Source organism: Pan paniscus, chromosome 9, assembly GCF_029289425.2.
Source record: "Pan paniscus chromosome 9, NHGRI_mPanPan1-v2.0_pri, whole genome shotgun sequence".
NCBI lineage: Eukaryota > Metazoa > Chordata > Mammalia > Primates > Hominidae > Pan > Pan paniscus.
In genome coordinates, this window is record NC_073258.2 from 50,179,859 (window position 1) to 50,200,274 (window position 20,416).

General features: G+C 49.6%; 1 protein-coding gene across 2 annotated transcripts in view; it reads left to right on the forward strand.

The window, feature by feature from the left end:
* Nucleotides 1–16,225: 16,225 nt before the first annotated feature.
* Nucleotides 16,226–20,416, forward strand: part of PTPRJ (protein tyrosine phosphatase receptor type J) — a 190,467-nt gene continuing 186,276 nt past the window's right edge. Inside the window, exon 1 of one of the 2 annotated variants that reach the window (XM_034932626.4) lies at nt 16,226–16,676. In XM_034932626.4, the coding sequence (XP_034788517.4) occupies nt 16,239–16,676 (438 nt within the window). In that variant the 5' untranslated portion in view covers nt 16,226–16,238. The remainder of the gene's footprint in view (nt 16,677–20,416) is intronic. The other variant, XM_034932625.3, reaches the window with a different exon arrangement.

Genomic DNA, 20,416 nt, shown 5'->3' on the forward strand with positions numbered 1-20,416 from the left:
ACCAGGCTCACCTCCAACACTGGGGATTACATTTCGAACATGAGATTTGGCAGGGACAAATATTCAAACAGTATCAGGTGGGAATAGAAACAATGCCCATTTATCAGGGTTGGCGAAATGCCAAATGTATTAATATCTGTAGGGCTGTAAGCTGATGCTCATCCTGATTCATCAGAACCTGTGCCCGACTGGCTAAAATAGTTTGAGTATTACTCCTGATCATATGTGAAAGAACTTTGTAAACTTTAACATGGTATAAAATTGTGTGTGTTTGTGTGTGTGCATACATGTCTATACCTACATAGACAGCAGCCCCTGCTTATCCATGGGGGACATGTTCAAAGACCCCCAATGGATACCCGAAGCAGTGGATAGTACCAAACCCCATATACACTATGGTTTTTTTTTTTGTTTGTTTTGAGACAGGGTCTTGCTCTGTCACCCAGGTTGGAGTGCAGTGTCTCGATCACTGCTCGTCCCACTGCAGCCTCAACCTCCTGGGTTCAGGTGATCCTCCCACCTCAGCCTCCCAAGTAGCTGGGACTACAGGTGTGTGCCACCACACCCAGCTAATTTTTTGTAGAAACAGGGTTTTGCCATGTTGCCCAGGCTGGTTTCAAACTCCCGGGCTCAAGCAATCCTCCCACCTTAGCCTCCCAAGGTGATGGGATTATAGGCATGAGCCACTGCGCCCAGCCTACACTCTATTTTTTCAATACATCCATACTTATGATAAAGTTTTAGTTATAAATTAGGCACAGTAAGAGATTAACAGCATTAACTAATAATAAAATAGTGCAATTATAACAATAAACTGTAATAAAAGTTACGTGAGTGTGGTCTATCTCTCTCAAAATAATCTTTTTTTTCTTTGAGACGGAGTCTTCCTTTTGTCACCCAGGCTGGAGTGCAATGGCGTGACCTCAGCTCACTGCAACCTCTGCCTCCCTGGTTCCAGCAATTCTCCTGCCATCCTCCCAAGTAGCTGGGATTACAGGCGCATACCACCACACCTGGTAAATTTTTGTAGTTTTAGTAGAGACGGGGTTTTGCCATGTTGGCCAGTCTGGTCTCGAACTCCTGACCTCAAGTGATGCGCCTGCCTTGGCCTTCCAAAGTGCTGGGATTACAGGCGTGAGCCACTGTGCCTGGCCCTCAAAATATCTTATTGTACTGTACTCACCCTCCTTGTGATGAAGGGAGATGATGAGCTGCCTGTGTGATGAGATGAAGCGAAGAAAATGAGGCAGGCATTGTGTTGCAGCGTTCGGCTACTCTTGACCCTCTGAGAGCCAGAAGGAGGATCATTTGCTTCGGGTGATCCTGGAGCACTGAGCCATGACAATGTCCATGGTTGGATGTCAGGAACACAGGATGTGGATGACTGACGTTAGGTAGCGGTAGCGTATACAGCGTGTATATGCTCAACTCAGGCAGGACAGAGTGGTATGGCGAGAGATTTCTTCACACTGCTCAAAACAGTGCACAATTTAAAGCTCAGGAATAGTTTATTCCTAAATTATTCCTAAATTTATTCCTACATCATTCCTGTTTGAGGGTGACTGTGGGTAACTGAAACCATGAAAAGTGAAACCATGGATGAGGGGGGACTACTATATTCCACATCCCATCCCTGTCCTCATTCTGACTTTTCCTGTAAATATTCCCATGGCCTTACCCAAGTTGTTATCCTTCTCTGGGCCTTTATTTTATTTTTAATTTTATTTATTTTTTTTGAGACGGAGTCTCACTCTGTCCCCCAGGCTGGAGTGCAGTGGTGCGATCTCGGCTCACTACAACCTCCGCCTCCCAGGTTCAAGTCATTCTCCTGCCTCAGGCTCCTGAGTCACTGGGATTACAGACACGTGCCACCACGCCTGGCTAATTTTTATATTTTTAGTAGAGATGGAGTTTCACCATGTTGGTCAGGCTAGTCTTGAACTCCTGACCTAATGATCTGACTACCTCGGCCTTCCAAAGTGCTGGAATTACAGGCGTGATCCACTGGGCCTGGCCTCTCTGGGCCTTTTTTAATCATCAGTAAATCAGGGGTTGAATGCATGACTTCTAAACTCTCTTCCAGCTGACAGCCAAAAGTTGAGTTGGTTGGCTAACACCTGGATATGGCCCAGGCGTGCAGGAAGCATATCTACCTCTGGCTGGTGCTAAAGGCCCTAAGGCCGGGAAGCAGGGAGCCAGGGATCCTCCCAGATAACAAACTCCAGGGTGAGTTGGGGAGTAAGGCAGGATCCCTTCACTGCTCTCCTTTGTTTAGGTTTATAATTCTGCAATGTAGATGTTTTACCCCAGGCATAATGATCCTCCAGGTTGGGCGGGGCGTGGTGGCTTATGCCTGTAATCCCAGAACTTGTGAGGCCAAGATGGGTGGATTGCTTGAGCTCAGGAGTTCGAGACCAGCATGGGCAATATGGTGAGACCTCCATCTCTGCTAAAAATACAAACATTAGTCAGGCATGGTGGCACACACCTGTAGTCCCAGCTACTTGGGAGGCTGAGGTTAGAGAATTGCTTGAACCAGGAGATGGAGGTTGCAGTGAGCCAAAATAGTGCCATTGCACTCCAGAGCAAGACTCTGTCTCAAACCCCACTGCCCCGTAAAAAAAAAAAAAAAAAAAATTAAAATGATCCTCCAGGCTAGGCGCAGTGGCTCACGCCTGTACTCCCAGCACTTTGGGAGGCCGAGGCAGGTGGATCACCTGAGGTCAGGAGTTCAAGACCAGCCTGGCCAACATGATGAAACCCCGTCTCTACTAAAAATACAAAAAATTCGCCAGACATGGTGACAGGCGCCTGTAATTCCAGCTACTCAGGAGGCTAAGGCGGGAGAATTGCTTGAACCCGGGAGGCGGAGGTTACAGTAAACAGAGATCGCGCCACTGTACTCCAGCCTGGGCAACAAGAGCAAAACTCCGTCTCAAAATAAAAAAAGTGATCCTCCAGGTTGTCATTGTGTCAGTGGGGACCAGATTAAGGCAAGTCTAACATTGCCAGGAAAGCCAGGACACCTGGGACGCCTGCTGTAGCCTCATCTACACCAGGATAGGCCCAGGATGAGCTAAGCCCAGCCTGATTCCCCAGGGTCCAGAAGCCCAAGGCAAAAAATGCTTAACATTCTCTACATCTTTGGTGACTACAAACTTCAAGACTTGGCTAAATCAAGCATTCAAGCTTATTGACATTTCTTTGTTTCTTCTTTTTCTTTTTTCTTTTTCTTTTTGAGACAAGGTCTGGCTTTGTCACCCAGGCTGGAGTGCAGTCGTGTGATCTCTGCTCACTGCAACTTCTACCTCCTGGCTTCAAGCCATCCTCCCATCTCAGTCTCCTAGGTAGGTGGGACTACAGGCACATGCCACCATGCCCGGCTAATTTTTGTATTTTTTGTAGACATGGGCGTTTTGCCTTGTTGCCCAGGCTAGTCTTGAACTCCTGAGCTCATGCAATCCACCCACCCACCCACCTCAGCCTCCCAAAGCGCTGGGACTACAGGCATGAGCCACAGAGCCTGGCCGACATTTCTTAACAGCCCAGAAATTAATGGAGGTCAATTCAGAAGGCTGGGGGCCCAGAATGAGGAAGATCTCATTTTCTTCCCTGACAGTCACACAAAGGAGAACGAGCCATGTCAAGGAAGATGACAGGACAGAAGCCTCATGGCTAAAGTGCTGCTGATTTCTAGATCAGCTGTTACCATTTGCAAGTTACTTAACCTCTCTGAGCCTCAATTTGTTCATCTGTAGAATGAGCAGGTTGGACTGGATTTCTCCAAGGTTCTTTGTCATGTGTTACATGTTACAACTCCCTGAACCTCAGAGCAATAAACTTCAAGAGCAGCGGCAGCAGCTTTTAGTAGAGTGGATGCAAGGCTAAGAAAAAAATGCCTGATGAAAATGTTAGCGGGGCGTGGTGGCTCACACCTGTAATCCCAGCACTTTGGGAGGCCAAGGGGGGCAGATAGCCTGAGGTCAGGAGTTTGAGCCTCACCAACATGGTGAAACCTCGTCTCTACTAAAAATATAAAAATTAACTGGGTGTGGTGGAGGGTGCCTGTAGTCCCAGCTACTTGGGAGGCTGAGGCAGGAGAATCACTTGAACCCAGGAGGTGGAGGGTGCAGTGAGCCGAGATCGTGTCAGCATGAGACTCCATCTCAAAAAATAAAAAATAAAAAAAGAGGTGGGGCATGGTGACTCACGCCTGTAAACCCAGCACTTCGGGAGGCCGAGGCGGGTGGATCACGACGTCAGGAGATTGAGACCATCCTGGCTAACACGATGAAACCCCGTCTCTACTAAAAATACAAAAAATTAGCTGGGTGTGGTGGCGGGCGCCTGTAGTCCCAGCTGCTCAGGAGGCTGAGGCAGGAGAATGGCGTGAACCCGGAAGGCGGAGCTTGCAGTGAGCAGAGATTGTGCCACTGCACTCTAGCCTGGGCAACAGAGCAAGATTCTGTCTCAAAAAAATAAATAAATGAATAAAAAATAAAAAAAGAAAATGTCAATGACAGAGGAAAATGAAGGCAGCTGATGAATAAGAATCAAGGGAGATGCCGGGCGCGGTGGCTCACGCCTGTAATCTCAGCACTTTGGGAGGCTGAGGCGGGCGGATCACGAGGTCAGGAGATCGAGACCATCCTGGCTAAAACGGTGAAACCCCGTCTCTACTAAAAATAGTAAAAAATTAGCCGGGCGTGGTGGCGGACGCCTGTAGTCCCAGCTACTCGGGAGGCTGAGGCAGGAGAATGATGTGAACCCGGGAGGCGGAGCTTGCAGTGATCCGAGATTGCGCCACTGCACTCCAGCCTGGGCGACAGAGCGAGACTCCGTCTCAAAAACAAAAACAAAAACAAAAACAAAACAAAACAAAAAAAGAATCAAGGGAGATGAAGAATTTCTGTGTCTATGTTCTTGTCTTGAAATGGTTCATTTATGATGTGCATTCAGTGAAGTTGGGGTATCTGTAACATGCTGCCCTTTCCAAGAAGCTGGAAGTTAAAGGACCATGTAGGAGACTGCCCAGGGCAGAGGAATTCTTCAGAACGCCCTCCTTAGGCTAGGGATATCTGTCCTGAAAAGCAGATCATGTAGCGGTTAACACAAGCTTGGGCTTGGCCTCCTGTGTGTCGTTGAGCAAGTTTCTTAAACTGCGCATGGTTTCCGTAGCCATAAAATGGAGATCATGCTAGTGCCTGTGGTACAGAGTGGTGGTAAGGATTAAATGAGATAAAGTGTATGTGATAGCTTGCCCAGACCCGGGTACATAGTTAGCTGCCCGTAATGGTTTTTGCCCTCTCCTTATCTTGGGTTATGGTTTCCAAGCAAGTAAAGGGAAACTCTCTACGCTCTTCTGCTTAGATGTGGTAGTCTAGGCCTTTTAACATTCTTTTTGCATCACAGAAAAATAAAAATCCAGATGGGGCATGGTGGCTCATGCCTATAATCCCAGCACTTTGAGTGGCCAAGGCTGGAGGATCACTTGAGCCCAGGGATTTGAGACTAGCCTGGGCAACAAAGCGAGACCGAGTCTCTACAAAAAATTAAGAAATAAACTTAGCCAGGTGTGGTGGCATGTACCTGTAGTCCCAGCTACTTGGGAGGCTGAGGCAGGAGGATCACTTAAGCCCAGGATTTCCAGGCCAGCCTGGGCAACATAGTGAGACCCTGTCTCTACAAAAAATTAAGAAATAGACTTAGCGAGGCGTGGTGGTGAACACTATAGTTCCAGCTACTTGGGAGGCTGAAGTGAGAAGATTGCTTGGGCCTGGGAGGTTGAGGCTGTGGTGAACTATGATTGCACCAGTGCACTCCAGCCTGGGTGACAGAGTGAGACCCTGTCTCTAATAAATAAATTAATTAGTTAAAATTAAAATAAATAAAAAGGAACAAAAAAATTCAGAAAAAATTGAGGCTATTTTCTCAAGGTGGGGTTGGAGGAAGCTAACTGCATGTGAATTACCTGTGTGCCTCTTACTACAGATTCCTGAGCTCTCCCTCCAGACTCAGTTCACTGAGTCCCCTGAGGGTGGCCCAGGCATAAGCATGTTTCACCAATCAAGGCCGAGCTCCAAGCTCGTAGGCAGCATACTGCCCTGCCACCCAACAGACTAGGCTAGTGCTTCTCAAACCTTAATGTTCCTAGGAATCTAGATCGTTAAAATGTAGATTCTGGCCAGGTGCAGTGGCTCACGCCTGTAATCCCAGCACTTTGGGAGGCCAAGGCAGGTGGATCACAAGGTCAGGAGTTCAAGACCAGCCTGCCCAAGATGGTGAAACCCCGTCTCTACTAAAAATCCAAAAATTAGCCAGGCGCGGTGGCAAGCACCTGTAATCTCAGCTACTCAGGAGGCTGAGGCAGGAGAATCTGTTGAACCCGGGAGGCGGAGGTTGCAGTGAGCCGAGATCATGCCACTGCATTCCACCCTGGGCAACAGAGTGAGACTGTCTCAAAAAAAAAATGTAGATTCTGATCCAGCAGGTTTGGTATAGGGCCAGAAATTCTGCATTTTCAACCAGCTCCCAGGTGGTGGCCATGCTGCTGTCTGTGGACTCCATTTTTGTTATTATTTTTGTTGTTGTTGTTGTTTTTATTTTGAGATGGAGTCTCACTCTGTTGCCCAGACTAGAGAGCAGTGGCGCGATCTCGGCTCACTGCAACCTCTGCCTCCTGGGTTCAAGCCATTCTTGTGCCTTAGCCTCTTGAGAAGCTGGGATTACGGGCGTGCACTGCCATGCATGGGGGTGGAGACAGGGTTTCACCATGTTGGCCAGGCTGGTCTTGAACTCCTGAGCTCAAGTGATCTACCCACCTCAGCCTCCCAAAGTGTTGGGATTACAGGCATGAGCCACTGTGCCTGGCCTGTAGATTACATTCTTTTTTTTTTTTCTGAGACTGAGTCTTGCTCTGTTGCCCAAGCTGGAGTGCAGTGGCGCGATCTCGGCAACCTCCACCTCCCTGGTTCAAGCGATTCTCCTGTCTCACCCTCCTGAGTAGCTGGGACTACAGGCTCGTGCCACCACGCCCGGCTAATTTTTTTTTTATTTTTAGTAGAGACAGGGTTTCACTGTGTTAGCCAGGATAGTCTCAATCTCCTGACCTCGTGATCGGCCCGCCTCAGCCTCCCAAAGTGCTGGGATTACAGGCTTGAGCCACCCGCGCCTGGTGATTACATTCTTAATAGCAACATTTTAGAGACTCTCTGATTGTGGTGGTTATTAATGCTGTTCAGCAGCCATTTCTCACCCTGCTTTCTGACATATGATAGGATTATACTTCCCAGCTTGTGTGTTAGGTGGGGCCAAGTGACTTGTTCTGGCTAATGAGCTGTGAACAAGAGATGCGTGTCACTCCCAGGACTGGACAGTTAATTGCTGGTTCCAGACCCTTTCAAGGTCTCTTTCCCTTTGCCATGGCAACTGGCAGTGTTTCGGTGTCTGCTCTAGCAGACAGGCCCTGAAGTGAGGATGGCATGGAGCACAGCCCTGTGCTGACCTGTGATGGACATGCAGCGAGAAAAAGACATACAGTTTTGTTGTCTTAAGTCATGAGATTTGGAAGGGTTGATTTGGAAGGGTTGTTTGTGACTCTAGCATAACCTAGCCCATTCTGACTGATACGCCAATCTAACCCACATTTTATAAAAGAAGAAACTAAGCCCAGGAGGAGTAACTTGTCTGTGCTCTGATACCTGCTTAATGAAGTCTCAGGGCTCTGACTTCCAATCTCCTTTCCATCAGTTACTGTCTTTACCACTCGGGTCTCCTGGAAAATGTGCCAAGAACTTCGTATGTGTCATTTCCTTTTCTTTTTACAGCTCTTTGAGGTCAAAAATCATGGGCCAGGTGCGGTGGCTTATGCCTGTAATCCCAGCACTTTGGGAGGCCGAGGTAGGCAGATCACCTGAAGTCGGGAGTTCGAGACCAGCCTGACCAACATGGAGAAACCCTGTCTCTATTAAAAGTACAAAATTAGCCGGGCGTGGTGGCACATGCCTGTAATCCCAGCTACTTGGGAGGCTGAGGCAGGAGAATCCTTGAACCCGGGAGGTGGAGGTTGCGGTAAGCTGAGATCATGCCATTGCACTCCAGCCTGGGTGACAGAGCGAGACTCCGTCCCAAAAAAAAAAAAGAATGAGTTTATTTTTAATTTTTTTTTTTTTTTTGAGATGGAGTCTCGCTCTGTCGCCCAGGCTGGAGTGCAGTGACGCGATCTTGGCTCACTGCAAGCTCCGCCTCCCGGGTTCACACCATTCTCCTGCCTCAGCCTCCGGAGTAGCTGGGACTACAGGCGCCTGCCACCATGCCTGGCTAATTTTTTTGTATTTTTAGTAGAGACGGGGTTTCACCATGTTAGCCAGGCTGGTCTTGAACTCCTGACCTCGTGATCCAACTGCCTTGGCCTCCCAAAGTGCTGGGATTACAGGCGTGAGCCACTGCACCCGGCTATTTTTAATTTTTATTTATTTATTTATTTTCAAATTTTTCTGAGAAGGAATCTCGCTCTGTCGCCTGGGCTGGAGTGCAATGGCGCAATGTCGGCTCACCGCACCCTCTGCCTCCTGGGGTTCAAGCGATTCTCCTGTCCCAGCCTCCTAAGTAGCTAAGATTACAGGCATGCACCACCACGCCTGGCTAATTTTTTTTTTTTTGTATTTTTAGTAGAGATGGGTTTTTACCATGTTGGCAAGGCTGGTCTTGAACTCCTGACCTCAAGTGATCTGCCTGCCTCGATCTCCCAAAGTGCTGGGATTACAGGTGTGAGCCACCGTGCCTGGCTACCATATATAATTTTCATTTGCTTATTTAGATTGCAGGGTACTTTTCCACATGACACAAATGGTCCAAGTTAATTTAGAGACCGAGGTGTTCTATGCAGCCAGCACAATGTGATTAAGAATTTTTTTCAGCCTGAAAAAAAAAGAACATTCTTTTCAAGTCTGGAAAAAAATAATTTATTTCTAACAAGCCTGGAGGACCCAGATGCAGAGAAGCCGTGGGCCTCTGGCCTTGCGCCCTTCTTGTCTTTGTACCTCTCAGTCCTTTCTTTGTTTGAGGTGATGGTTCTGCTGCAGGCTTGACTGCCTCCTGCCCACTGCTTGCCACTTCTGGGCTTTGATTTTTTTTGAAATGGAGTTTCACTCTTGTAGCCCAGGCTGGAGTGCAATGGTGTAATCTCAACTCACTGCAACCTCCGCCTCCTGGATTCAAGTGTTTTTCCAGCCTTGCCTCCTGAGTAGCTAGGATTACAGGGATGCACCACCATGCCTGGCTAATTTAGTATTTTTACTAGAGACGAGGGTCTCACCATGTTGGCCAGGCTAGTCTCGAACTCCTGACCTCAGGTGACCCATCTGCCTCAGACTCCCAAAGTGTTGGGATTACAGGCGTGAGCCACCATGCCCAGCTCACTTCTGGGCTTTGTATAGAAGTTGTTCTCAAGCCCTGGACAAAAGCTCCTTGCCCTCTAGGCCTCGACTCTCCTTGTCATACACTCCCTGTGTTTTCAGATATCCTGAAACCCTGTGTCCTGGGTCTGTCCTGCCAGACATGCAGGTACTGGGCTCACTGGGGGTTTGACTCAGATCCTAACAGCTCAGGAGGTGGGCTGGGGCACAGAGGCCAGTGGGTTTCTGACATGGGGACAGGGTGGGGACCCTTGACAGCAATAGCCCTGTTTCTGCTCTCCCAGACGTTACAGGCTTTTATTCCCCTGCATTGAAAATCTGGGGAAATTTATGGTTAAAATATGATTGTTGGGTTCTGACTGGGTTGCATTCTAGTCTCTTGCTTTTGGGGTTTGGCATGCAACTATCTCTTTGGAAGTCAAACTTTGTTTCTTATCTCAACACACACACACACACACACACACACACACACACACACACACACACACAGGCACACACTAGAAAAGAATTGGGAAAATGCTTAATGTTGCAAATGCTTGAAATGAGAAACAAGAACAGGACTGCCAAGGCACTCCCGAGCTCTGTGCATGGGCAGGTGACTAAGACAGTGTTTAGAGAGGAACTGAGGTCTGGTGGACAAACATGGAGTTCTAACCACAGCCCAGTTATTAGTCCACAGGAAACATCCTGTTACTATTATAAAGATGAAGTGCTACTTTTTTTTTTTTAAAAGAATTTTCTAAAAGTCTTCCTTTCCATTCTGATTCAATTCAGTCTGTGAGGCAAGAAGTTCTCAGGGCAGCCATGCCTGCAACATTAGCTAATCAGACTCCCAAGAAACATTCCATTCCGCTTAGGAGGGCTTTGGAGAATGGTTTGCTCATGGTGGCTTTTAAAATACACTGAGGGTTGCCAGGCTGAATGGGATCCCTGCGGGGCTGGTGACCTGGTTCTAGGCTGGTGCTCAGCAGAGCTGCCTCCTGGTGGGTTAGTGGACTTGTTGTTAAACATAGTTGCCTCACCTATTCCCTGTTCTTGGGGGATGAAGAAGAAAGTCTTGTACTCTATCCCTTCCCATTCTAAAATTGGGGCAACGGAGGCCCAAGAGAGTAATAATATAAGAAATAAGAGCCAACACAGATCACTTTATGTTAACTTGTCTACAAATGTCAAGGGGAGGAACATCATGGCATAGTGGCAAGAAAGATATAGTTTTAGATCCTGGTTTTTGCCAGTCTGAAACTGTGTGACCTTGTGTAAGTAAGTAAGCCTGAGACTCAGTTTCCTTATTTGTAAAATACTGATGATGATGCCTATTATACAGCATTGTTGTAAGGAGTAGAAATAATGGATGTAAAGTACCTGGATGAGTGCTGGCATCCAGTGGGTACCTGATAAGTGGTCTGTATTTATTTATTTATTTATTTATTTTTGAGATGGAGTCTCACTCTGTAGCCAAGGCTGGAGTGCAATGGCACGATCTTGGCTCACTGCAACTTCTGCCTCCTGGGTTCAAGTGATTCTCCTGCCTTAGCCTCCTGAGTAGCTGGGATTACTGGCATGCACCACTACGCCCAGTGTGTTTTTGTATTTTCGGTAGAGACAGGGTTTTGCCATGTTGGCCAGGCTGGTCTCGAACTCCTCACCTCAGGTGATCTGCACCTGCCTTGGCCTCCCAAAGCGCTGGGATTACAGGCATGAGCCACCGTGCCCTGCCTTCTTTCCTTTTTTTGAGATAGGGTCTCACTCTGTCACCCAGGCTGGACTGCAGTGGTGCAATCTCGGCTCATTGCAACCTCTGCCTCCCGGGCTCAAGTGATCCTCCCACCTTAGCCCCCCAAGTAGCTGAGACCACAGGGATCCATCATTATGCCTGGCTAATTTTTGTATTGTTTTGTAGATGGGGTTTAGCCATATTGCCCAGGCTGGTCTCAAACTCCTGAGCTCAAGTGATCTGCCTGCCTCGGCCTCCTAAAGTGCTGGGATTACAGGCATGAGCCACCATGCCCAGCTGTAAAATTTTTCCTTTTAGAGAACAGGGTCTTGCTGTGTTTGCCAGACTGGAGTGCAGTGGCTATTCATAGGCAATGATCGTGGCATACTATAGCCTGGAACTCCTGGGCTAAGGTGATCCTCCTGCTTCAGCCTCCTGAGTTGCTGGGACTACAGGCACCCAGCAGATAAACAATGTTTTGTAATCATGCCTGACAGTAAGAATTTTCCAACGGCTAGTTAAAAATACAGATTCCCTGGCCAGGTGTGGTGGCTCACGCCTGTTATCCCAGCAGTTTGGGAGGCCGAGGCGGGCACAGATCACTTGAGGTCAGGAGTTCAATACCAGCCTGGACAACATGGAGAAACCCCATCTCTACTAAAAATACAAAAATTAGCCAGGCATGGTGGCGGGCACCTGTAATCCTGGCTACTAAGGCAGCAGAATCACTTGAACCTGGGAGGTAGAGGTTGCAGTGAGCCGAGATCGCGCCACTGTACTCCAGCCTGGGTGACAGAACAAGACTTTGTCTAAAAAAAAAAAAAAAAAAAAAAATACAGATTCCCAGGCTTCACCCTCTACAGTCTATGGAAAGGCATGGGAATCTATATTATAACAAGCCATTGAGTTTCTTTTTCTTTTTTTGAGACAGAGTCTTGCTCTGTCACCTAGGCTGGAGTGCAATGGCGTGATCTCAGTTCACTGCAACCTCCGCCTCCTGGGTTCAAGTTATTCTTCTGCCTCAGCCTCCTGAGTAGCTGGGATTATAGGCATGTGCCACCACCCCCAGCTAATTTTTGTATTTTTTAGTAGAGACAGGGTTTCGCCATGTTGGTCAGGCTGGTCTCAGACTCCTGACCTCATGATCTGCCCACCTTGGCCTCCCAAAGTGCTGGGATTATAGGTGTGAGCTGCCACTGGGTGGCTTCTATGAGGAAGTTTTGGAATGCATCCAGGAGCCCTCCACTCCAGGTTCTTGGTTTATTAGCCTTTTGGTCCTCTATTTATCTGGCCCTCTGTTCAGTAAAGCTTTAGGTTTGTTTGAAGGAGACATGATTAGAAGGTCAAATATTGTATATTCTCAAGGCGAATGTGTCCTGAACTTTGCATAGTAGAATTTATTCCTGAAAAGTTGTTTGCAGATGGAATTTGTTTTGTGCCTGAGAGAACAGGCATATACATAATACCTTAGTTTGCTATTTAATTTAAATCAATATTATCTGAGTGACTGTCATTTGCTGAGGATACAATGATAAACAAGATGCAGACCCCATCTTCAAGGGTCTTAGAGTCCAGCGAGGAAGGTGGTCAAATAAACAGGCAATTACAAAATTGTGGTTAGATAAGGTTAAGCACAGGGAGCTATGGTGGATGGAGGAGGAAGTGCACCCAACTCAGTGTTGGGGCATCTTGGAATTTCTAGGTGAAGTGACATGTGATGGAGAAACCTATAGACTGGAATATAGTCTTAAATCCATTGCAAAGGGAATGATCCTCCCCTAACTTATCTTCGTGGAAAAATAAACTTTCTTTCTTTCTTTTTTTTTTATTGAGATGGAGTCTTGCTCTGTCGCCCAGGCTGGAGTGCAGTGGTGCGATCTCGGCTTACTGCAACCTCCGCCTCCCAGGTTCATGCCATTCTCCTGCCTCAGCCTCCCGAGTAGCTGGGACTAGAGGCACCTGCCACTGTGCCTGGCTAATTTTTTCTATTTTTAGTAGACGGGATTTCACTGTGTTAGCTAGGATGGTCTCCATCTCCTGACCTTGTGATCTGCCCACCTCGGCCTCCCAAAGTGCTGGGATTACAGGCGTGAGCCACCGCGCCCAGCTGAAAAACAAACTTTCACATCATGTTACCCCTGGATACATTTTTGTGGCCATGCATCTGCACAAATATTCAGTTCCTGCTACAGGCAAGACACTGAGTGGGACGTTGCAGGGCTACCAAGGTGAGGAGGGCCCAACCCCTGTCCTCAAGGAGTTGATGTAACACCTACCCAGGATTAATTTCATTTCTCTCAGAGGTCATTAATCCAGTGTGATCTGTTTATGGCTGAAGAGGTAGTTTATTATTCAGGTCTTCACTCCCTTTCCTGAAAAGGCTGTTTATTTTGTTTCATCACTGTGCAGTGGCGAAATCCAGTTCCAACCAATACTTAAGCTGGGCATACATTTTACCCAGGAGAAAACTGAAGGGCGTGCAGGAGTTCACAGAGCTGTTTGCTGACCCAAGCCATGAATCCGTGGAGACCTGGGTTGGTCTTCAGGGTTAGTAGGGTCTGTAGGGTCTGTGAGGATCCGAGGCAGCCTGCAGACCTACTAGCATCTTCTTTTTCTTTGTTATAATTGGCAATCATCCTTGGCTACCCAGTAGCATCTTTTTTTTTTTTTGAGATGGAGTTTCACTCTTGTTGCCCAGGCTGGAGTGCCATGGCGCGATCTCTGCTCACTGCAACCTCTGCCTCCTGGGTTCAAACGATTCTCCTGCCTCAGCCTCCCGAGTAGCTGGGATTACAGGCATGCGCCACTATACCCAGCTCATTTTGTATTTTTAGTAGAGACAGGGTTTTTCCATGTTGGTCAGGTGGTCTTGAACTCCCGACCTCAGGTGATCCGCCCACCTTAGCCTCCCAAAGTGCTGGGATTATAGGCGTGAGCCACTGTGCCCAGCCCCCTGGTAGCATCTTAAATCAAGCTTTCCTTCCCTCTGGGTATCATGGACATGAACACCTTTTATGTCTCTGCCTCAAGAGGGGAGGAGGCACAGAGGAACAAAAATCCTTGTGAATTATGATAATTACATAGTGTTTAAATGAAGGGTGGCAAGGTGTGTAAGTCCATAGGTAAGGTTTCTTTTTTCTTTTTCTTTTCTTTTTTTTGAGATGGAGTCTCACTCTGTCACCCAGGCTGGAGTGCAGTGGTGCAATCTTGGCTCACTGCAACCTCCGTCTCCCGGGTTCAAGCGATTCTCCTGCCCTCAGCCTCCGGAGTAGCTGAGATTACAGGCACGCCATCACGCCCAGCTAATTTTTGTATTTTTAGTAGAGATGGGTTTTCACCATGTTGGCCAAGCTGGTCTCGAACTCCTGACCTCAAGTGATCTGCCTGCCCCGGCCTCCTGAAGTGCTGGGGTTACAGGTGTGGTGTGAGCCACCACGCCCAGCCTCTTCTTTTTATTTTTTTTTTTTGAGACAGGTTTTCACGTTATTCCCCAGGTTGGAGTGCAGTGTTGCCATCTTGGTTTACTGCAGCCTAGGTTCAAGCCATCCTTGTATCGGCCTCCCAGGTAGCTTAGTCTACAGCCGTGTGCCACCACACCCAGCTAATTTTTGTAGAAACTGGGTTTCACCCTGTTGCCCAGGCTGGTTTCGAACTCTTGAGCTTAAGTGATCTAGTCACCTTGGCCTCTGGAAGTGCTGGGATTACAGGCGTGAGCCATCGTGCGGCCCGGCAAAGTTTCTTTATCCTCAGTGCTTGTCTGGGTGTGTTGTCTGGTGGGAACCACTTAGACCCTGTAAGTGAATGTGTATTCCCATCTTGTAGATGGTAACCTGAGGCCCAAGGGGTGTCTGGAGGTAGTGTTGGACACCTCGTGGTCTGCATCTTGCTGCACATAGAATCCAGCCTGGACTCATTATCCTGGCCTTTGAAGTCTCCCCCAGTATGAATCCCCCAGCCTCCCATTCCTGTTTCTCCGAAGGCCAAGCTCGAAGCATCTGCTGCCTCGTTTCTGCCAAGTTGGCCCCACCTCCTGAGACACTTCTCCCCTCTACTGGCCTGGTGAAACTCAACCCATCCTTCAAAGCCCAGCTCAGGTGTCACCTCTCTCCTGGTTGGAATTAACCTCTTCCTCCTTAGCACTCTCTGGTTTGGCCCTTTCTCTTGCCGCTTCTCCTGGGCAAGTGGCATAGCCTCCCCGATCCTAGTGTCTTCCTCTGTGCATGGGCACAGGAGTAATATCTGCTGTGATCTTTAACTCCTGTCAGTTCATGGACCTCTTTAACAACGTGATGAAAGCTTCCAGAAGAGCTAATGTCTGTGGAGTCCCACGATGTGTCAGGCTAGGTGTTTAGGACTTTACTAACTACTGTCTCGTTTAATCGCGAATGCAGTGGACCTCTCTCTCCACACGTCCTAGTACGATCTTTATTTCACACGGGAGGAGAGGAAGGTGGGTGGGGGGCGGCCAGAGAGGAGAAATGCGTCTCCAGAGTTCACAGGGCTGGTACTATCAGCAGAGCCCCGTCCACCATATGCCACCGCTGGGGTTCTAATCCCTGGACTGGCTTCTACTGGGCTCTCTGCCTCCCTGGCCGGCGCTCGGGGGCTGGGGGACAGAACACAATGTACAGCGTGCCTTCTACAATTTCGGGGTTCACGCACCCCCAAGCCCACCCAGGGCCAGGTCAAACGCGCCTTCGCCGGGTTGCTGTCTACAATCAGGCTTGGCTGCGCTCTCAGTAGGGGTCTCGGTCAACCTCTGCCCACCCGAACCCGGCGCCGTGGACCTGGTGTGAGGCTGGGGAGCCCGTCCTGAGGGGTGCCGGCTCGAGGCGCTAGAGCCACGGAGCCTGGTCCCGGGCTCCAAGTCCCAGGAATGTGGGAGGGCTGGGCGGAGGGGCGGGCGAGGCGGGAGCGCTTCCTCTGCCCGCGGGAGGGGAGCCGCGGCCGGCTCGGAGGGGGCGGGGGCAGCGGCGGGCGGCGGCGAGGGGCTGCGGAGCTCCGCAGCCGCCGGGCCGGCCGGGGCGGGAGGAAGCGATGAATATTCAGAGGGGGAGGGGAAGGGAGGGGGCCGAGCGCTCGCCGCGGCTCCCTGCAGCCCCAGCCGCATGACGCGCGGAGGAGGCAGCGGGAGCAGCCGCGGGAGCCGGGACCGGGGAGCCGCGCGCTGGGGGTGGGCGCCGCTCGCTCCGCCCCGCGAAGCCCCTGCGCGCTCAGGGACGCGGCCCCCCCGCGGCAGCCGCGCTAGGCTCCGGCGTGTGGCCGCGGCCGCCGCCGCCGCTGCCATGTCCCCGGGGAAGCCCGGGGCGGGCGGAGCGGGGACGAGGCGGACCGGCTGGCGGAGGAGGAGGCGAAGGAGACGGCAGGAGGCGGCGACGACGGTGCCCGGGCTCGGGCGCACGGCGGGGCCCGATTCGCGCGTCCGGGGCACGTTCCAGGGCGCGCGGGGCATGAAGCCGGCGGCGCGGGAGGCGCGGCTGCCTCCGCGCTCGCCCGGGCTGCGCTGGGCGCTGCCGCTGCTGCTGCTGCTGCTGCGCCTGGGCCAGGTAAGCGCCGGGTGGGCTCGGGCGGGGGGCAGGAGGCTGGGGCGGGACTGGCATTGACTGCACCTGCCCGAGCGTACCCCCCCGGGGGGTTCCGGGGAAGGGGGCGGGGGTCCGGATCCTCGGATCCCCGGATCCCCGGAAGGCGACTTGCGGGGACCCCGGCCGGCCTCGCACGCCGGCGATCGATCCCTTTTCCGGCTGCCCAGGATCGGGGGAGAGAGGCGGGATCCGGGTTCCGCGGTGCCCGAGCCTCCCGGGGAAAGCCTCCGCGCGGGCTCCAGGCCGTCCCTGGCCCGGCTCTTCCCGGCGCTGGGCACATCTGGCGGGCACGGGCCCGGCTTGCTAGCCGGAGGCGGCCGGAGGGGGCGTGTTTGCGGAGGTCTGGGGACGCAGAGCCGGGCGGCCTGGCTGAGCCTTTGCCGACAGACCTCCGACCCGGCCTGCAGGGGCCCGAGGGGCGGCGGGGGCGACAGGGCAGGGCCAGGCGCTGGGCAGTGGGGCCCTGGGCGAGGCGCGGGACTCCGGGCCGAGGGCGCTGTTCCTGGGGAAAGTTCCCAGGCCGGGGAAAAGGTGGCCGCACTCTGGCTTTTCTCAAGGCAGCCGGCCCTCTTGGCGTCGTGCTTGATTTCATGGGTGTTTAATTCGTGCTTTGTGGGCGCTGGCTCCCCCTCCCCACCCCACCCTCACCCTCTTTTGTTGCTTCACTTTTCAGATAATGCTGTCCCTGGCGTTTTGGTGACCGACCTTTCCCCTTCCTGGCATTTCCATAGGGGCTGAGGCAGGGCAGCTGAAGGGGCATTCCCATTTCACAGATGGGGAACTGAGGGAGAGAAGTGAAAGAGCGGAGCACCCAGCCCGTGCCATGGGAGCTGAGCCAGCGGGCACGTCCTCTTAGCCTCTGGAGCCTGTTGGGGTTTGAACCCGCAGGGGAAGCAGTCTAGGGCTGCCTTGCTGTGCGTTTCTGCAAATGACCATCTTGCTTGTTTTATACAGACACCATCTCTGAGGAAATGAGTTATTGGCTGGGGATGGAACCTGGTTTCAGGGAAAACTTCTCCAGCGCGAATACAGGAGAGAGCAGAAGCATCACCCTGGGGCAGCAATGCCGCCCAGCAGGCTGTAGGAGAAGGGGGCTGGGGCCTGGGGGCTGCGTGACCCTCGGCACCCAAGGGTCTCTCCTCGCAGTTTCCCCAGCAGGTTCTGCACAGGCTCTCCTGGGGGCCAGAAGGCAATGTGACCTCCTGCAGAGAACCTTGGAGTAGATGTCAGGAGACTGGCTCCAGGGCCGGGCCACAGGGCTGGACTTGCTCTTCAGGCTCCTCTACCCTCAGTTAACCGCATCTGTAGAATGGGTATAGCACCCCCTGCCCAATGGAATTGTTTGAGGGGCTTCCACTGGCCAATGTCTAAAAGAACTTTGTAAATATTAAGGGTTTCCAGATGGGATTCTCATTATTAAGGTACAGTGCCTGTGGGGGCTGTCTTCTCCCTGTCCATGTAAGGAAATTCAGGGAAGCAGTGTCTGAAGTTAAAAAAGCCTTGTATTTGAAGATTTCTTGTATCAAAAGTTTATGCTAAAACAAAAACCACAAAAAACAGAAAACCCCCAAACTTAAAGCTTCATTTATTTTTAAATGTATAATATATGTAATTTATTTTTTTGCTTCAGCAAAAAAATTTTAAATTATATATATATAAAATTTATTTATTTTTGCTCCAGCCATAGTGGTTGCTAGCTGTGTTCTCAATCAGCAAAAGTTTCTTGGGTAAATTTATTGCTTGCTCAATCCTTCCTTGTATTTCATTAGCATATTGCCACTCTACACTTGTCCTGTATTTAGATATTTCCTTCCTCTATGGTTTGTTCTGTAGAACCTCAAAAGGACTCTCTTATTTCTTTTTTTTTTGGACACATTATGAAATAGGAAGTCTAAAAGGCTCTCAGAAGAAGCATCTTCAAAATCCACATTCAGCAGTTCATTTTGATAATGGATATTTCAGGGAATCAGTGCATTTTTGAGCTGGACCAGACTTTCAAGACAGCTGAAACCCCTCAGAGCTCTTAGATGAGGATATTGAGGTCCAGAGAAGACAGGGAACAGGCTGAGGTCACCCAGCAAGGTATTAGAGAAGACAAGATGGGAACCTGGGTCACCTGCCTGGGCCTCATATTTTCAAAGTGCTATTTTTTTTTCCCCGTGTTTTCACTTTGATCTTACTTTTAATGATAGGGACGTATCACTGTGTCTTCTCAAAATGGTGGGTGTGAATGGAATTTTTCAAAGTCGAATCAATTTGAGATATTTCTGAAGTTTGTTTAGGAAACAAGTATGTGACTACCTTCCTAAGAGCTGACTGGTTTTTTGAGGCCTGGATTGTGTGTGTATGTGCTTACGTGTGTGTTATAAAATGGAATCAACTATACCAGGTTAAACAAATGGACAAGTAATGGAAAAGACACAGCTCTGTTTGGACATTAATAAGGGCGGGTGTGGAAGCTGGAAAGCTGAGATGCCGGAAGGCTCAGTGCTTAGTAGGCCCGGAAAAGCAATTTTTGAACTGGCATCTCATTCCCCTTTTCTAAGACAGGAAGGACGGTCAGAGATGATTCCAACATGAGGACTTTGCTAGTTGCAGTGTCTGACTCCTCCCATTCTCATAGCAGTTTTGCACAGTAGTTTTGGTTTGTGTGTATGTTTTAGGCAATGTGACAAAGCAGTTTTCCTCCTGCCTCCTTGAGAAATTTAATCCTGACAGGTTCTTTAAGAAATCAGCTTGATGTGGGCTGATTTTAAAAGAATAAATGAAAAAAAAAAGCTGGTGACTGATAGCTGTTTTATTGGTCTTGTAGTGTTTTGGTTTTGTTTTATCTTCACTTTCTTGTTTCCTGGTGAATAATAACTGGGTTTATTATCTCTCATGGCTAATCCTTAAGCCTGATTCCTTACCTGTTCCATCCAGAGTACAAAGTATATTTTGACTCCTCTTTAAACTGCTTGTTAGATTCTCATATGAGTGACTTTAAATATTTTTGTTTTGCTTCAGGACAACGGGAAAACCAAATGATTATGTTTTGTTTGCAGACAGTTTACGAAAACAGCAAATTGGTTTATGGTTAGACCGTGACTTTGAGCTGACTTCAAGTTGGGCCCCACGATAAAGATAACCATGGAATGCCCAAGCTTTCCTAAGCAGAGAGGATCCTGGCTTCCAAATGAGCAATTTTGGTCAGCAAAGGGGTTATTTAGCTCCTAAAAGTAATTTTTGCTTGAGGTTGGGGCTGAGGCAGAGTGGCTGAACGACCGTAGGCCTGGGTGTAGCCAGAGGATCATCAGTAATTACTTCTCAGTTCATTCACTTCTTGGGCTAGGGAATTATTTTGAGTGCAGGATAAGAGGCAATTTTCTGTGTGTTTCCCTTCTAATATAATGCCACTGATGATATTATAATTAATAGGTAACATTATGCATGACAGGCACTGTGTGCTAAGGGTTTTAATGCATTATCTCATTTGGCCATTTCAGAAATACCAAGAGGTAGGTGCTGTTCTTGTTTATTTGTTTTTTTTTTTTTTTGATAGGGAGTCCCACTCTGTCACCCAGGCTGGAGTGCAATGGCGCAATCTTGGCTCACCGCAACCTCCACCTCCTGGGTTCAAGTGATTCTCTTACCTCAGCCTCCCAAGTAGCTGGGATTACAGGCGTATGCCGCCATACCTGGCTACTTTTTGTATTTTTAGT